Source organism: Solanum tuberosum, unplaced genomic scaffold (genome assembly GCF_000226075.1).
Source record: "Solanum tuberosum cultivar DM 1-3 516 R44 unplaced genomic scaffold, SolTub_3.0 scf00518, whole genome shotgun sequence".
Lineage (NCBI taxonomy): Eukaryota > Viridiplantae > Streptophyta > Magnoliopsida > Solanales > Solanaceae > Solanum > Solanum tuberosum.
Genome location: NW_006239437.1, coordinates 180,074 through 192,924, shown reverse-complemented (window position 1 = coordinate 192,924; position 12,851 = coordinate 180,074). Strand labels below are relative to the sequence as shown.

At 34.0% G+C, this 12,851-nt stretch overlaps 1 protein-coding gene across 4 annotated transcripts in view; it reads left to right on the top strand.

The window, feature by feature from the left end:
* The first annotated feature begins 236 nt into the window (after window positions 1–236).
* The window catches only part of LOC102589308 (putative ALA-interacting subunit 2), a 15,545-nt gene continuing 2,930 nt past the window's right edge, over window positions 237–12,851 (top strand). Inside the window, exons 1-8 of one of the 4 annotated variants that reach the window (XM_006364821.2) lie at window positions 237–453; window positions 846–990; window positions 2,659–2,720; window positions 2,812–2,886; window positions 2,984–3,100; window positions 7,722–7,792; window positions 8,159–8,456; window positions 9,148–9,437. In XM_006364821.2, the coding sequence (XP_006364883.1) occupies window positions 900–990; window positions 2,659–2,720; window positions 2,812–2,886; window positions 2,984–3,100; window positions 7,722–7,792; window positions 8,159–8,456; window positions 9,148–9,437 (1,004 nt within the window). In that variant the 5' untranslated portion in view covers window positions 237–453; window positions 846–899. Of the gene's footprint in view, window positions 454–767; window positions 991–2,658; window positions 2,721–2,811; window positions 2,887–2,983; window positions 3,101–7,721; window positions 7,793–8,158; window positions 8,457–9,147; window positions 9,438–12,851 lie in introns of all 4 variants that reach the window. The other 3 variants (XM_006364824.2, XM_006364823.2, XM_006364822.2) reach the window with 3 other exon arrangements.

Sequence of the window (12,851 nt, the reverse complement as noted above, 5' to 3'; positions counted from 1 at the left end):
GAAAATTCTATTTTTTTAAAAATGGTTTCGATAGAATTATAAAAGTTGAAAAATAAAGTGTTTTTTTGTATTTTATAAAAGATTAGAAAGTTTTGAAAATGTTAATTTGGTTCTAGATTTACTTAATTATATTTTAAAGTGAATTTGATCATTTCTTGGTCAAAGTGGAACAAAAAACAAAACGAAAGACTTATTTAACCCCTTTTATTTGATTAGAAACAATATATAGTCGGAGGAAGAAGGAAGGTTTCATGGGAGACTTGCAGACAAGTCTTTGGTCGAAACGTATATATGCGTATTACCCTATACAGTGGTTTTCTTCGGTCAAAAGCAATAGCTCACATTCCCTCAAATATACAATCATCCATTCTCCTATTTTTTGCCGTATAAATTCGAAATCGTATTTATCTACCATTGTACTTGCTACTTCAATTTTCCCAACCTAATTCACAGGTAAGAATTTTGACTCATCTTCTTTGAATTTCAATGTTTAATTCTTTCTACTATGTTTTAGAGCCACCTTAATTCAACTGGAATCTAAATTTTGTAGCTCAAAATATAATATGGTTGATAGATTCTGTTCTTCTGTTTTTTTGGTGAAAATTAAGAAGTTCCAGCTTGAATGATTGGATCACAGTTTAGATAGAACAGAATACAGATGGGTTCCACGAATTCAGTTTTTTTTCACTCTATAGTGTAATTAATTTTTGTTTGGATTTTGCAAAATTTGCTCATTTCAGTTCAAACCCTTTATGGATTTCTCTCAGCAGACAAATGGGTCTTCGAGATTAGATTGGTGGAAATTTGTATGCAAAATTTACTACGTGTAGATTTTTTTGCTCCAGCTGCAGATTCTTGAGTAGAGATTCTACAGGGCTTTGCTATCATTATTTGATTGAATGGATGTGGAGGGATCAAGTACTTTGTCAGGAAATGGTGCACAATCTGTAGAATCTCGGTCACGTCCAGTTCGACGACATTTGGATGATGGTAAGTTCAAACTACAAATCAATTTTATTATTCCTATGAGTCAGGTTTTCCGTGATAATTAAATTCTGTGAAGAGTTTGGTTTAGTGAGTTGGAATAGCATAGGTCAAATTACTAATCAAGCTATTTGAGGAAAGGTAGACATGGAAGCAAAGAGCAGAAAGAATTAATAATAATGTGGTGCCGGGCATCTACCGTCATACCACAATGATGGCCAAACTATTGCAATCCATAATGGGAAAGAGAATTTATCTACTAATATAACAGATAATATGATATGCCACAAATCAAGAGATTTGCAGCTACTTTAATTTTCAAAAGACATGCAAAAAGCAATAGTGATAGATCTCAGCAATGGAAAAACTGTGGAAGTCCTCAAATTTATTCATTATGATTGGTGGAGAGTGCACATTAAGTATGAACTTGAAGATATTATAGATCAGAACAACTTTCCGTCATGAGTATCATAAATTAAAACCAATAAAACAAAGGAGAACAAAAAGCTCTTATGGGTAGAATTTTCTCTCTCAACGTGCCAGGTTCTTTAACGAGTATATTTGAACTAAATAATCAGAAAATTGGAATTGCTGCTGCCAATTGTTAAACCAGAGAAAATTACTTCTTGTGTTTTCACAATACTTGAAATGTCTCTTTTGTGGGTGTTGCCGATGTTATGCTGGTGATATTTTGGGTGGTGTTGATAGATGTCAACTCTTGAGTTGCATCAGCATTATGTAGGGTTGTGGTTTGGGATGGTTATTAGTTATTTCTGGTATGTGGTGATGGGGAGTCGATGGTAGTGCTAGTTGTTGATGGAGGTTGTGGTTTCTTTGGTTAAGCCTTAGATGAGCTGGCAAGGACTTGTGAGAGTATGATCAATCTGAATTAGGGATGTGATCTGATGCCATCCTTCTTGTATTTATCAAGACCTTTTATGGGACTTTATCCAACTCTTGTAGACACCTTAGGAAAACCTTGTAATCAAGTAATTACACTTGTATGGACACATTTAACAAGTAGTTAGGTGAAGAAAATGGAATCTCATTGTCTTACCAGAGGACTTGCTTGATTTCTACAGTAATGTTAGATAAAAAAAAGTAATTTTTTTGGTCAGTGAAATAGGAGCATGTGAGAGTGACTTTCCATGAAGGGAGATGTAGTGTCCTCTTTCATACAAAGTAAGAGTTTGGTGTCTATCTGTTGGTTATAAATTCTGATTTTGGATCAAGTTACAGGAAATAATCTGTCTTAACAGTGTAAAAGCCTTCTAACATAGGTTCCAGTTGTACTTCACTTACTTAAGGTCTTGCCATTGTCGCTAGAGTCTGGGTATGTTTGTTTCTTTAAATAAGCATATAAGGAGGAGAATATGTGAATTTGAGGAGCTCATTATGCCATCTCTCTATAAATATATAATTGGTTGTGATTGTGACATTGCAACAAGTGATGCATCTTCAATCAAAATATCAAGTTATGATTCTTTCAATTAAGCTTTTGTTCTATATTAATTGGTACTCATCTAGTTAATTAGTTCAGTTTTCCATTGAACTTCTTCATTTCTCTCGGTATTATCTCTCAAGCTGAGTGCAATGCAGTTCTATTTGCTTCATAACCTATAAAATACAGAAGTAGAGGCTAAATATTGACATGTTTAATTCTCACGTTTGCAGCTGTATATCAGTTTACACAACAAAATCTCCCAGCATGTAAACCTGTCCTTACACCAGCATGGGTAATTAAATGAGAATAAGTCTCTCTGAAATTCCCATTTCTTTTCTAAATCGACAGGGTGTTGTACTTCTCTGACTACATTTTCTTAACAGGTCATTTCGATGTTTTTCTTGATAGGCGTCATTTTTATTCCAATTGGACTTCTCTGTCTTTATGCTTCTGAAAGTGTAAGCTTTGCTCCTCTGTTGATTAATGCATAATCTGTTTCCTCCATTCCTGATCAATAAGTTTGGCATAAATGGCTGATCAGAAAAGCATTTGCAGGTTATTGAGATTGTTGACAGATATGATATAGATTGTGTGCCAGATAATTTCAAGAGTCAAAAAGTTGCTTACATCAAAGATACCTCAGTTTCCAAGAATTGTACACGTTACTTAAAGGTGATATTTCATTACGAGTTATGAGCTCACATCCAAGCATGCCTCTTTTATATATTAATTCTCCTCGCTTCATAAGATATTACCATGTCAGATTTTTATGACACTACATCTAAGCTTTCTTCTGCACATCCAGTGATGATGATGTATACTTTGACTGCTAATTGAAGTTCATCGATGGACACCATTTACTAATTATTATTTTTTAAAAACAAACCAGAACACTTTTCACTACGAAAAAACTCATTTTTTGGCTCATATGTTGAGTATATACCATTTCCCCGGTGATAAAAAAATCTTCAGTTCTCTGGTTATAAGACCTTCTCCATGTCCAGTTTATGTATTAGCCCCTGTTTCGCTTTTTTTAACATAGCACACAGTTTTTCGTTTGCTATTGAGACAACATTAGTAATCTGCTGCTTCTAATGAAATCTTCTATGTATCAGAAATCAATTTCGATATGAATTTTTTAATCTTAAAGGCATAATACTTTTGATACAATCTTATATAACTCCCATTCAAACTTAGTATTGAGAATTCTGTACAGAATACCCGTAGATTCTCTTCAAAGAAGATATGTATACATATATGGGTTTTGCTAACCTACTGCATGAAGGTAGGTTAACATTGTACCCACTTTTTGATTCACTAAAATAGCCCTGCCACCTCATTAAAATAAGAGCTTTCAGGGGCATTTTAGTCTTTCTATCCACCCAATTTTCCTTCCTCCCCATTTTCCACTCATCTCTCTCTTTCTCAGGAATATCCAAATTTTGCTTCGCTTTACTGCAAACTTTTTCATTACAGATTCAACACATTTCCCTGATTGTACTTTGCTTCTTGATGAACCTGTAGATGGAGTTCTTAAATTGCTTTTTTCCCTAGATATTTAAATCAATACTCTTTCAACTCAAGGGTATGCATTTCTTGGCAAATCCAACTCAAAAATCATCTTTAACTCCTCTTCCTTTATGAGAAGCTTAACAGTAAACCCACTTCCAAAGGATACCCGCTCTAAACCCAATTCCACAAAATTAACGCCTGGCTTTTTCATTTTTTAATTTGTTTGTTCTTTGTGTATTGGATTGTGAAGTTATAATGGATAAGTAATGGAGGAAAATATTATATAGCAGTGCAAGAAGTTTCAGTGTGAGGTTTAATTGAGAATCAAAGATGGGAAGGGCTGAGAAATAGAAATAAGGGAATTTAGGTAAAAGGACCAAAATGCCCCTGAAAATTCTTATTTTAATAAGGTGGCAGGGTATTTTAGTGAATTAAAAGTGGGTACAATCTACTATCTTCATTAGTAGGTTAGCAAAACTCTCTCTCTCTCTCTCTATATATATATATATATATGTATGTGTGTGTGTGTGTGTGTAGGGTGACAAAAGTAGCCCATGAAAACATGATCACAGCCCACTCAAGTTTGAGTAGGATAATGACCTGTCCATTATTAACTCAGTCCGTTTTGACCAGCCTTATTCAGGCCCTCTAATAGTTGGCCTCTTGGGCTAAATATGTATAGCCAAAATGGACCCATGAAACTGTCAAAATATATTTTTAAAAAGACTTTGAAAAGAATTTTTTATATGAGTTTTGTTTGATAATTAAACAAATTATAAGAAAACAAACAAAGAAGCTAAAACTTGGTAAGGAGTGGGCTGGTTGGGCTATGACCCATTATTTAGCTCATCTATATCCCGCCCATCTCAGCCCAAGTAACCTTTGTACGAGTCATTAACACACCCATTTATTAACTCAACCTGTTTTGACACACCCAAATTCTGTCCAACTCACCTAAATTCAGTCCAACTCACCCATTTGACAGTCATATATGTGAGTCTTGCTAACCTACTATATGGTTGTAGTAGCCTAGTAGGTTAGCACTGCACCCATTTTTTTATTTTCGCCTCTAATAACACATTAAATAAGAATAATGATGGGGTTCTTTTGTTCTTCCACAAAAGTAAAACCCAAGTCCCTTTCACCACTCTTTTTCTTTTTCCTTCTTGTCATCATTCATGGTGAAAGCTTAAGAAACAGAGATAGCTTTGGCTACTCTAAGAAAATAAAACCAAGATCCATAATCAAGAAGAGGTAACCATTATCTGACATTTCCAACTTCAATCTCATATTCACTTCCACTCTCAGCAAGCTTTTGTGCCTCCTCCGCTTCTTTGAAATGTCAAAATGTTACTAGAAACCCCCAATTCAGTTTCCATATCTGATTCGAATGCATAATATCCAATAACAATACCTCTTCAAACAACGATTTGACCAAGGTCAAATCAACTGGCAATTAGAAAACAAATAGGGAAAAAAGCAGGAAAAGACGATGAAAAGCTATTCCCATCATCCAAGATGGTTTTAGTAATTGTTCTTTGTATTTAATCTATTTCCCGATATTATGTTGTTGGTGGAGTCACCATTGAAGAGGGAGATGTGGAAAAGAGAAGAGGGAAAAGGAGGATTGGGTTTAAAGTTTGGGTGGAGAAAAAGTAAAGTCCCTCCTGTCAGTGTGGTAGTGTATTGGTAATGGCATTTGGAAATCAAGAAATGGATACAGTGCTAACCTACCTTGCCTACCTCGACCAAGTAGTTGGTTTGCAAAATCCCATATATACACATAAGTATACTTACATATATATGTTTTAGACACACACATACACGTATACTTAAAAATTAAAATAAGAATCACGGAAGGTAGTATCAGAGGTTTTCTTACGGAAGGGTTGAGGCCATATTTTATGAAGGTGTGTAGCGCAAACTATTGTGGATTAGAAAGTAGAGAAATATGGAACTACAATAGCCAAATACATTACATTGTCATTTATTAAAAAATAGCATATTATTGTCTAAGCAATCAGGTTCTATGATAGATAAACACCAAAGTTGATTCTGAAAAGGCATCAATAACAGCATTCTTAGCTGATGCATGATGTTAAAGTACATATTTAAAAAATGTCTCTCTCTCTTTTCCTTTTGAAAGAGCTTTACATACCACAAGAAAATAAAAGAAGAAACTGTATAATTTATGGAAGTTCTTTGTGGAATAAGGAAAAGTTGGTAGTCCTTTTCCTCTAATGTACATGTATAACCCAAACTCTTCCAATTTCATTCAATGAAAAAAGGAACCACTGGTGTCAAATAGTACAAAATAGTTTCAGTAATAAAATATCCAGAAAACTACTGGCAAATTGTATTTGACCTAAAACTACACTGTGATGGTGATCTGAACCAGTTGTTCTAGATCTTCAATGTAAGCCTACATTTCCATAAGAAATGCTGAATTAGAAGTGATTTTTACAAGTGATATATACATTTTATATTATCATACATTCACATGTCAGTGCATACTTGCTTCATAGGTATTATGTTAATTTTAAATAAATGAGTAAATGGAACTCCAGTTACCTATTAAAATCTAAGGAGACAGTTCTTGCATTGGTAAAGTCACGACAACCTATCTTATCAGAGACGGACCCCGGGATTTGAGCACAACGGGGGGACCACTATCTTTTGTACGCCAATTACTAACGACAAAGTTCGGCGTATAAGTCTTAAAAAAAATTAATAATAATGGTAGCAAAGTACAAACTTATGTATAATCGAATATCATTAACTTGATACTAATATAACCAAAGTACAACATCCATTCATACTTGAACTCGACACATTTACATATTTTGAAAGTGGTGAAAAATAGCACCATTGCTTACAATTGCAAATACTTCCTTCTCAAAGTAACAAACTAAACAATAATCTAAAAGTGCATCACTAATAGTACTACGTAATTCATCTTTGATGTACTTCATGGATGAGAATGCTCTTTCTATGGTTGCAGTCGCGACAGGTAAAATCAAAGTCAACTTCACAAGTAAATAAGTCTCCACAAGATTTCCCTCAGCCAACGCTTTTGCCAAATCACTAATTCCTTTTAAATTAGAGAACCTAGGGTCACCACGTCGCATGCACATTATGAAAATGTCAAGCTGGTAACTGAGATCTCAAAGTTTCAATTTTCCATACTCATCCGGATAATACTTGGCCAAAGTCATTATTCTTTCCATATCAAAATTAGCAAATGAATTAGCCGAATTCAAGCTAGCCATACTAACAAACAAGTTATAACTCACGACATCAAAGCGATTTGTTAAGCTCCTAAAGTTGCAAATCAATTACAATTTACAGCATAGAAAAGCTTAACACGTAGGGGATGTGAATAAGTAACGCTAGAAGGTCTACACTTTGACTTTCCAGGAATATACCAAAATATCATATGTAGCACCAAATGAAGCCGACTTCATCCATGAACGATTCCCATCCATCATCTCTCATTCGTTGCAACCTTTCCTTTGTAAGGTCAAGAAACACCATAGCATTAACGAGGTATAAAGTATATTGAGGTATAACATGTTTGGCATTGTGCCATTCAATCCATAATGCGCATTGTTCATCCAGCAGCATACCACATCATTCCATCTTTACTCTGCAAACACGACCAACCTTTTGCTTCTTTTTTTTAATTTGTGATAAAAATTTAAATGATTGGAGATTCTAGTTTGGAATTTTTCTTTATCCTCTTCATTGATTTGTTTTGTGTTTGGAAATTGTCTCTGTGCAGGTGCCCCAAAATATGAAAGCTCCAATTTACATCTATTATCAACTCGATAACTATTACCAGAACCACAGAAGGTGAAGGTTCTTTACTCCTTTGTTTCATTTTTCTTTTTCAAGTACCAATTTTTGCTGGTAATACAAATTCATGGAAGATTGGTACTACTGGCATTAAAATTAGTTGATTATCAAGATTTATAAGTTCCTCTCTTTTTATTTTTATTTTTATATGTATGTAATATAGATGCTTTTCTCAGTTATATCATATTCTTGTCACATTATATACTAGTTGTACCATTTGTTTCTTCTCTATTTTATTTATTCCTCTTTTCCTTCTGGAGTGTTGTCTGCATTTGTCATCACTTTTTCCTCCGTGTGAAGTCAATTTTGTCATCTATCTCTGTTAATTGTTCTTTTCTGACTCAGCTTGGCCTTGCAATCCAGGTACGTCAAAAGCAGAAGTGATAAACAGCTTTTACATGGATTACAGTACAATGACACAAGTTCTTGCAATCCCGAAGGCGAAAACAATGGTCTCCCAATTGTTCCTTGTGGTTTGATTGCATGGAGCTTGTTTAATGACACATATTCCTTCTTCAACGGGGCAGATGCTATAAAAGTCAACAGGAAAAATATTGCTTGGAGGAGTGATCGTGAACACAAATATGGGAAAGACGTTTATCCATCCAATTTCCAGAGCGGGTCTCTAATTGGTGGTGCAACATTGGACCCTAACATCCCTGTAAGGCCTTAGAACAGATGCAGTAATTCTGGTTATTCTTTTCTGTTAAATGAAACATATGGAAGTGCTTATAAAATTGTTAAATCAAGGCATATTAATTTAAGAGCAATATTTCATTTTAGAGTCGATATCTCTTCTTGAATCCCAAGACTAAAGAAGATGGGCAAGAAATGACCAATGGAAAATAGGTATCGTTCTTAATACATTTGAATATTTTCCTGGATGAACGTGTACATGAGTCGCTACTAAGGACAAATACTGATCAATGAAAGCTCTTATGCCTCTATACTGGATTCCCGTCCGCATGTTGTGAGGCTTTTTATTAAAGTTTTCACATCTCTGTTTTGTCTGATGCAGTGTCTTGATTTATATTACAAAAATAATAACACTGAATTTGAAAGTTCTTGCTAGGTTTCGTTCTTAGATGTGGCCCTTGTGCTGTTGCAGTCATGACCCGAGTCTTTATATCACTTTTGTTGATTTTAATCCTTTCTTAAGGATTGGAATTTTAGCACTTAATTTGGTTACAGATTCATTCCGATGATTTAAGCATAAATTTTTACCTCAACATTGTGTTTCTTGTCTTCTCTTTCAACTATACGGATTTGACTTCTAATTGATTCTCTTCTCTAATGTGTCCTTTTTCATGGATCTTATCTTCAATTGGAATGGGATTGATGGAATCAATCAGCTAAGTGATCAGGAGGATCTCATTGTATGGATGCGTACTGCTGCTCTCCCTACCTTTCGTAAGTTATATGGAAGAATTGAAGTGGACTTAGAGGAAGGTGACTTAATTATGGTGAATCTTGTTAACAACTACAACACGTACAGTTTTGGTGGAAGGAAGAAACTTGTTCTTTCAACAACCAGCTGGCTGGGAGGCAGGAATAACTTCCTTGGGATGTCCTATGTCGCTGTCGGTTCCTCATTTATCTTCCTCGCTTTTGTCTTCTTGTTACTTCATGTGAAAAATCCAAGGTAAACCTTCAATATACAAATTAGTTCTTCATGACACCGTTTTACATGTGCCAAAATTCTGTTCTTTACTCATATATGCTTCATGCTGTACAGTGAAGGCACCCTTCCTGCCCATTCCCTGCAGGAAATGTTAATATATCCTGTCTTTTCCTCTAGACCATTTAAGAAGCAGACAAAACTTCAGAGAATGCTGTTTTGCATTATGATAGATCTGAAGCACAATAACTAGAGACAGGATGCCAGTTGTACTAGTTAAACCAACTTTTTTGGTTATATTTGTCTGTTTGCAAATAAGAACTGATAAGAAGAAAATACGAAGAGCAAAGAAAAAAATTAAAAATTAAAAGTACCTTGAAAGTCCAGCAACATTTTGAGAAACTAAAGAAAAACACAGGAAGATGAAGAAAGTTTGAAGGATCATAGCAAATAGATGAAGCGGCATGAAAGCCACGTACATTGATGCGGTGGTTGGACAACACGTGAAGAAAATAAAGTTAGGGTCAATAATTAAAATGACGAAAATACCCTCTGTTGACATGTTGAAGCAGGCATGTTGATACCCAAGTATCTACTCATGCAAAAACACAAAATCCTATTGACCCAACAGTCCGACCAGGTAGACATTTTGGCTTCTCATTGCAGGTGCTTCTTAGTATAGTTCTTAGTGCCTTCCAGCCTTTTTCTACTAGATAGATATGACTGTCCACCCCAAACTTACAGAAAGATACGAAAAACTGAAGAACTTGGTTGTGTTATAAATTCCACCATGTTTTTGCAGACAAGGTTCTATTAGCATCACAAACAGTTACAAATTCTCCGTTTTCTTCCCGTATGAATCATAGACTAGTTGAAGAATTGCAGTAACATTTCGTAGTTGGTCCCTGATCAACCCAGGAGAAAATAATTGACCACACCTCTGTTCCATTTTATGTTTACGTGTTTTATTGTGGCCGAAGTAAGAAAAATTAAAGAAATCTTTTAACATGTTAGCCAAATATATGCAAAATATCAAAATTATCCTTTAAGGAGTGGTGGTGAGATTTCCACATGCATTTTCATTTCTCTCTCCTTATAAAAGAATAAATTTTATATCAAGTGAACCTCACCAAGTCATGTCACTAAGGGGTCATTTGGTAGGGATTATTAGGAGAAATAGTCCATGTATTATGTATGGTATTATTTAATACTATGTTTGGTAGTAATTTTGGGCCTATGTATAACTAATCCATGGATTAGTTATACATAGGCCCAAAATTACTACCAAACATAGTATTAAATAATACCATACATAATACATGGACTATTTCTCCTAATAATCCCTACCAAATGACCCCTTAGTGACATGACTTGGTGAGGTTCACTTGATATAAAATTTATTCTTTTATAAGGAGAGAGAAATGAATAGGATGTATTACTAATACCTTCCATTTGGTGGTATTAGCAATACATAGGATTTAATACTATGGGATTTATCCATGTAAAGACAAAATTCCACTCAAATCCTTTTAATCTTTTTGTTTATTTTCTTGATTTCATGTTTTATATTTATACTAGTACATTTATTTAAATAAATTAGCTTACAAATTTTATTATTTAGAGAGAGTTGTTTGTTGCTAAATAAATCCAATACAAATCAATACAATATTTGAAATGTGAGTTGCGTAATAATTGCTAATTGAAAAGGCAAATATATCACCACATGACGTTTGTGATCTTAATTGAATGTATTATTTGTTGATATATATGTGATTTTCTAATTATTTGTATTTTGAGCAATTTATAAAATTACATACTTATTAAAACTACAACTTGCAATTTTTATGTGTAAACATAGATGTTTATTCGATTTTACTATCGTTTACCGTCTTTTTGGTTTTAAAAGTAGATGGTCTATCTTTTTTAAATTTAAAATTGATTTTTGTAAGTGATCAATTTATTAAGATGACAATTATTTACCCTCAAATAATTCAAGTGAGAAAATAACAAACATGACAACAAAATTGTTTTTCTCCTAGCTAGTTAGAAGGCCACAAAAAAATAATATTGTCCGGTGGTTATCTACCTTGACCCAATTACATAAAATAGAAAATCCCATAGTATTTAAGGGTATAATTGAAAAGAAGCTTTTTGTAGAGTTCTAATCCAAACACAAGATTATGTGGAAAACAATGATCCAAACACTTGATAAGAAAATAAATCCTGCATTACTAATGCATGCAATAATAATCCTTGCATTACTAATCCCTGTGTTATTAATCTTTGTACCAAACGACCCCTAAGGGTAAAGTGGAGATACTATAAATAATTTCCGAAAAAGAGATAGGTATTAATTATTTTTTTTGAATAGACTTAAAAGGAAAGTGTGTCACACAAAATGCGACCGGGGTACCTTTCTGATAGTTGAGCATATCATTAATTAACTAACTGAAAAGGGTTCAGTAAAGGTTTTAAGGATGTAAAGTGATTGAGAGGGAAAGACTTGTATTGTATTGTTCTCTTTGAATTTAATGTTTTAAGTTAGCTTTCAACTAGTAGCAAATTAGTTTACTTAAAATGTGCTTGCGATATCAATAGCAATAAATAAAAATCAATCATACACATCATTTCAGAATAGTGACTATTAAGTTACTAGAAGTCCAAAGAGAAATTAAGTTCAACAACAACCAGTTGTAACATCACCGACCTTTTGGAAAGGAGCTTGGAGCTAAAATCAAGTATAATAATCTTCAAGATGAATCCTTTTTTAGGATTCTATTCTGTATATAATAATATGTTCATATAAAGTTATAGGTAACTTACTCGGCTACCCTTATGCCAATAATATCAGAAATGCAAGATGACATATTATCCAACTTTCTACCTAACTGTTGGAATTCATAAAATGAAAAAAAATAAAATACTTATGGCTGATGCATCGCGGTTTCACCCAAAACTTTGAATCATAATTGTATATTTTAGGTGGGGGCAGGGGGTGAGTATTTGCAGTGGGTTGCAATATTATGACCAGTGTTCAGAACCAACACGTTGATGATCGAAAATCTAGAACCAGAGCTGAAGTTTTAAGTGGGTATACTTTCTGATATGTTTTATCCAAAACTCATCTTCCGGTGAACTGTTGATCCTCCACTGAAGCAGATGGATGTTCATCTTTAGAGGGTTAAAATATGTTATGACAGTTTAAATTTCCATAGCAGATTATATGGTTCAACAACCCTCATTATGAGTTCTTCAAATCTTCATGCAGATTGGTAGCCTTTCTAAGGCCTTGACTTTTTCTCGGCACGCCTGATTAATAATTATAATTTTGAAGGTTTCTGTACTCCACCAACTTAAAAGCTGGAGTTCTGTTGTAGGGATCTCATAATAGTATGGTTTAAGCAATTTTCATGTGCTGCATGATGGTTTACCCTTTTT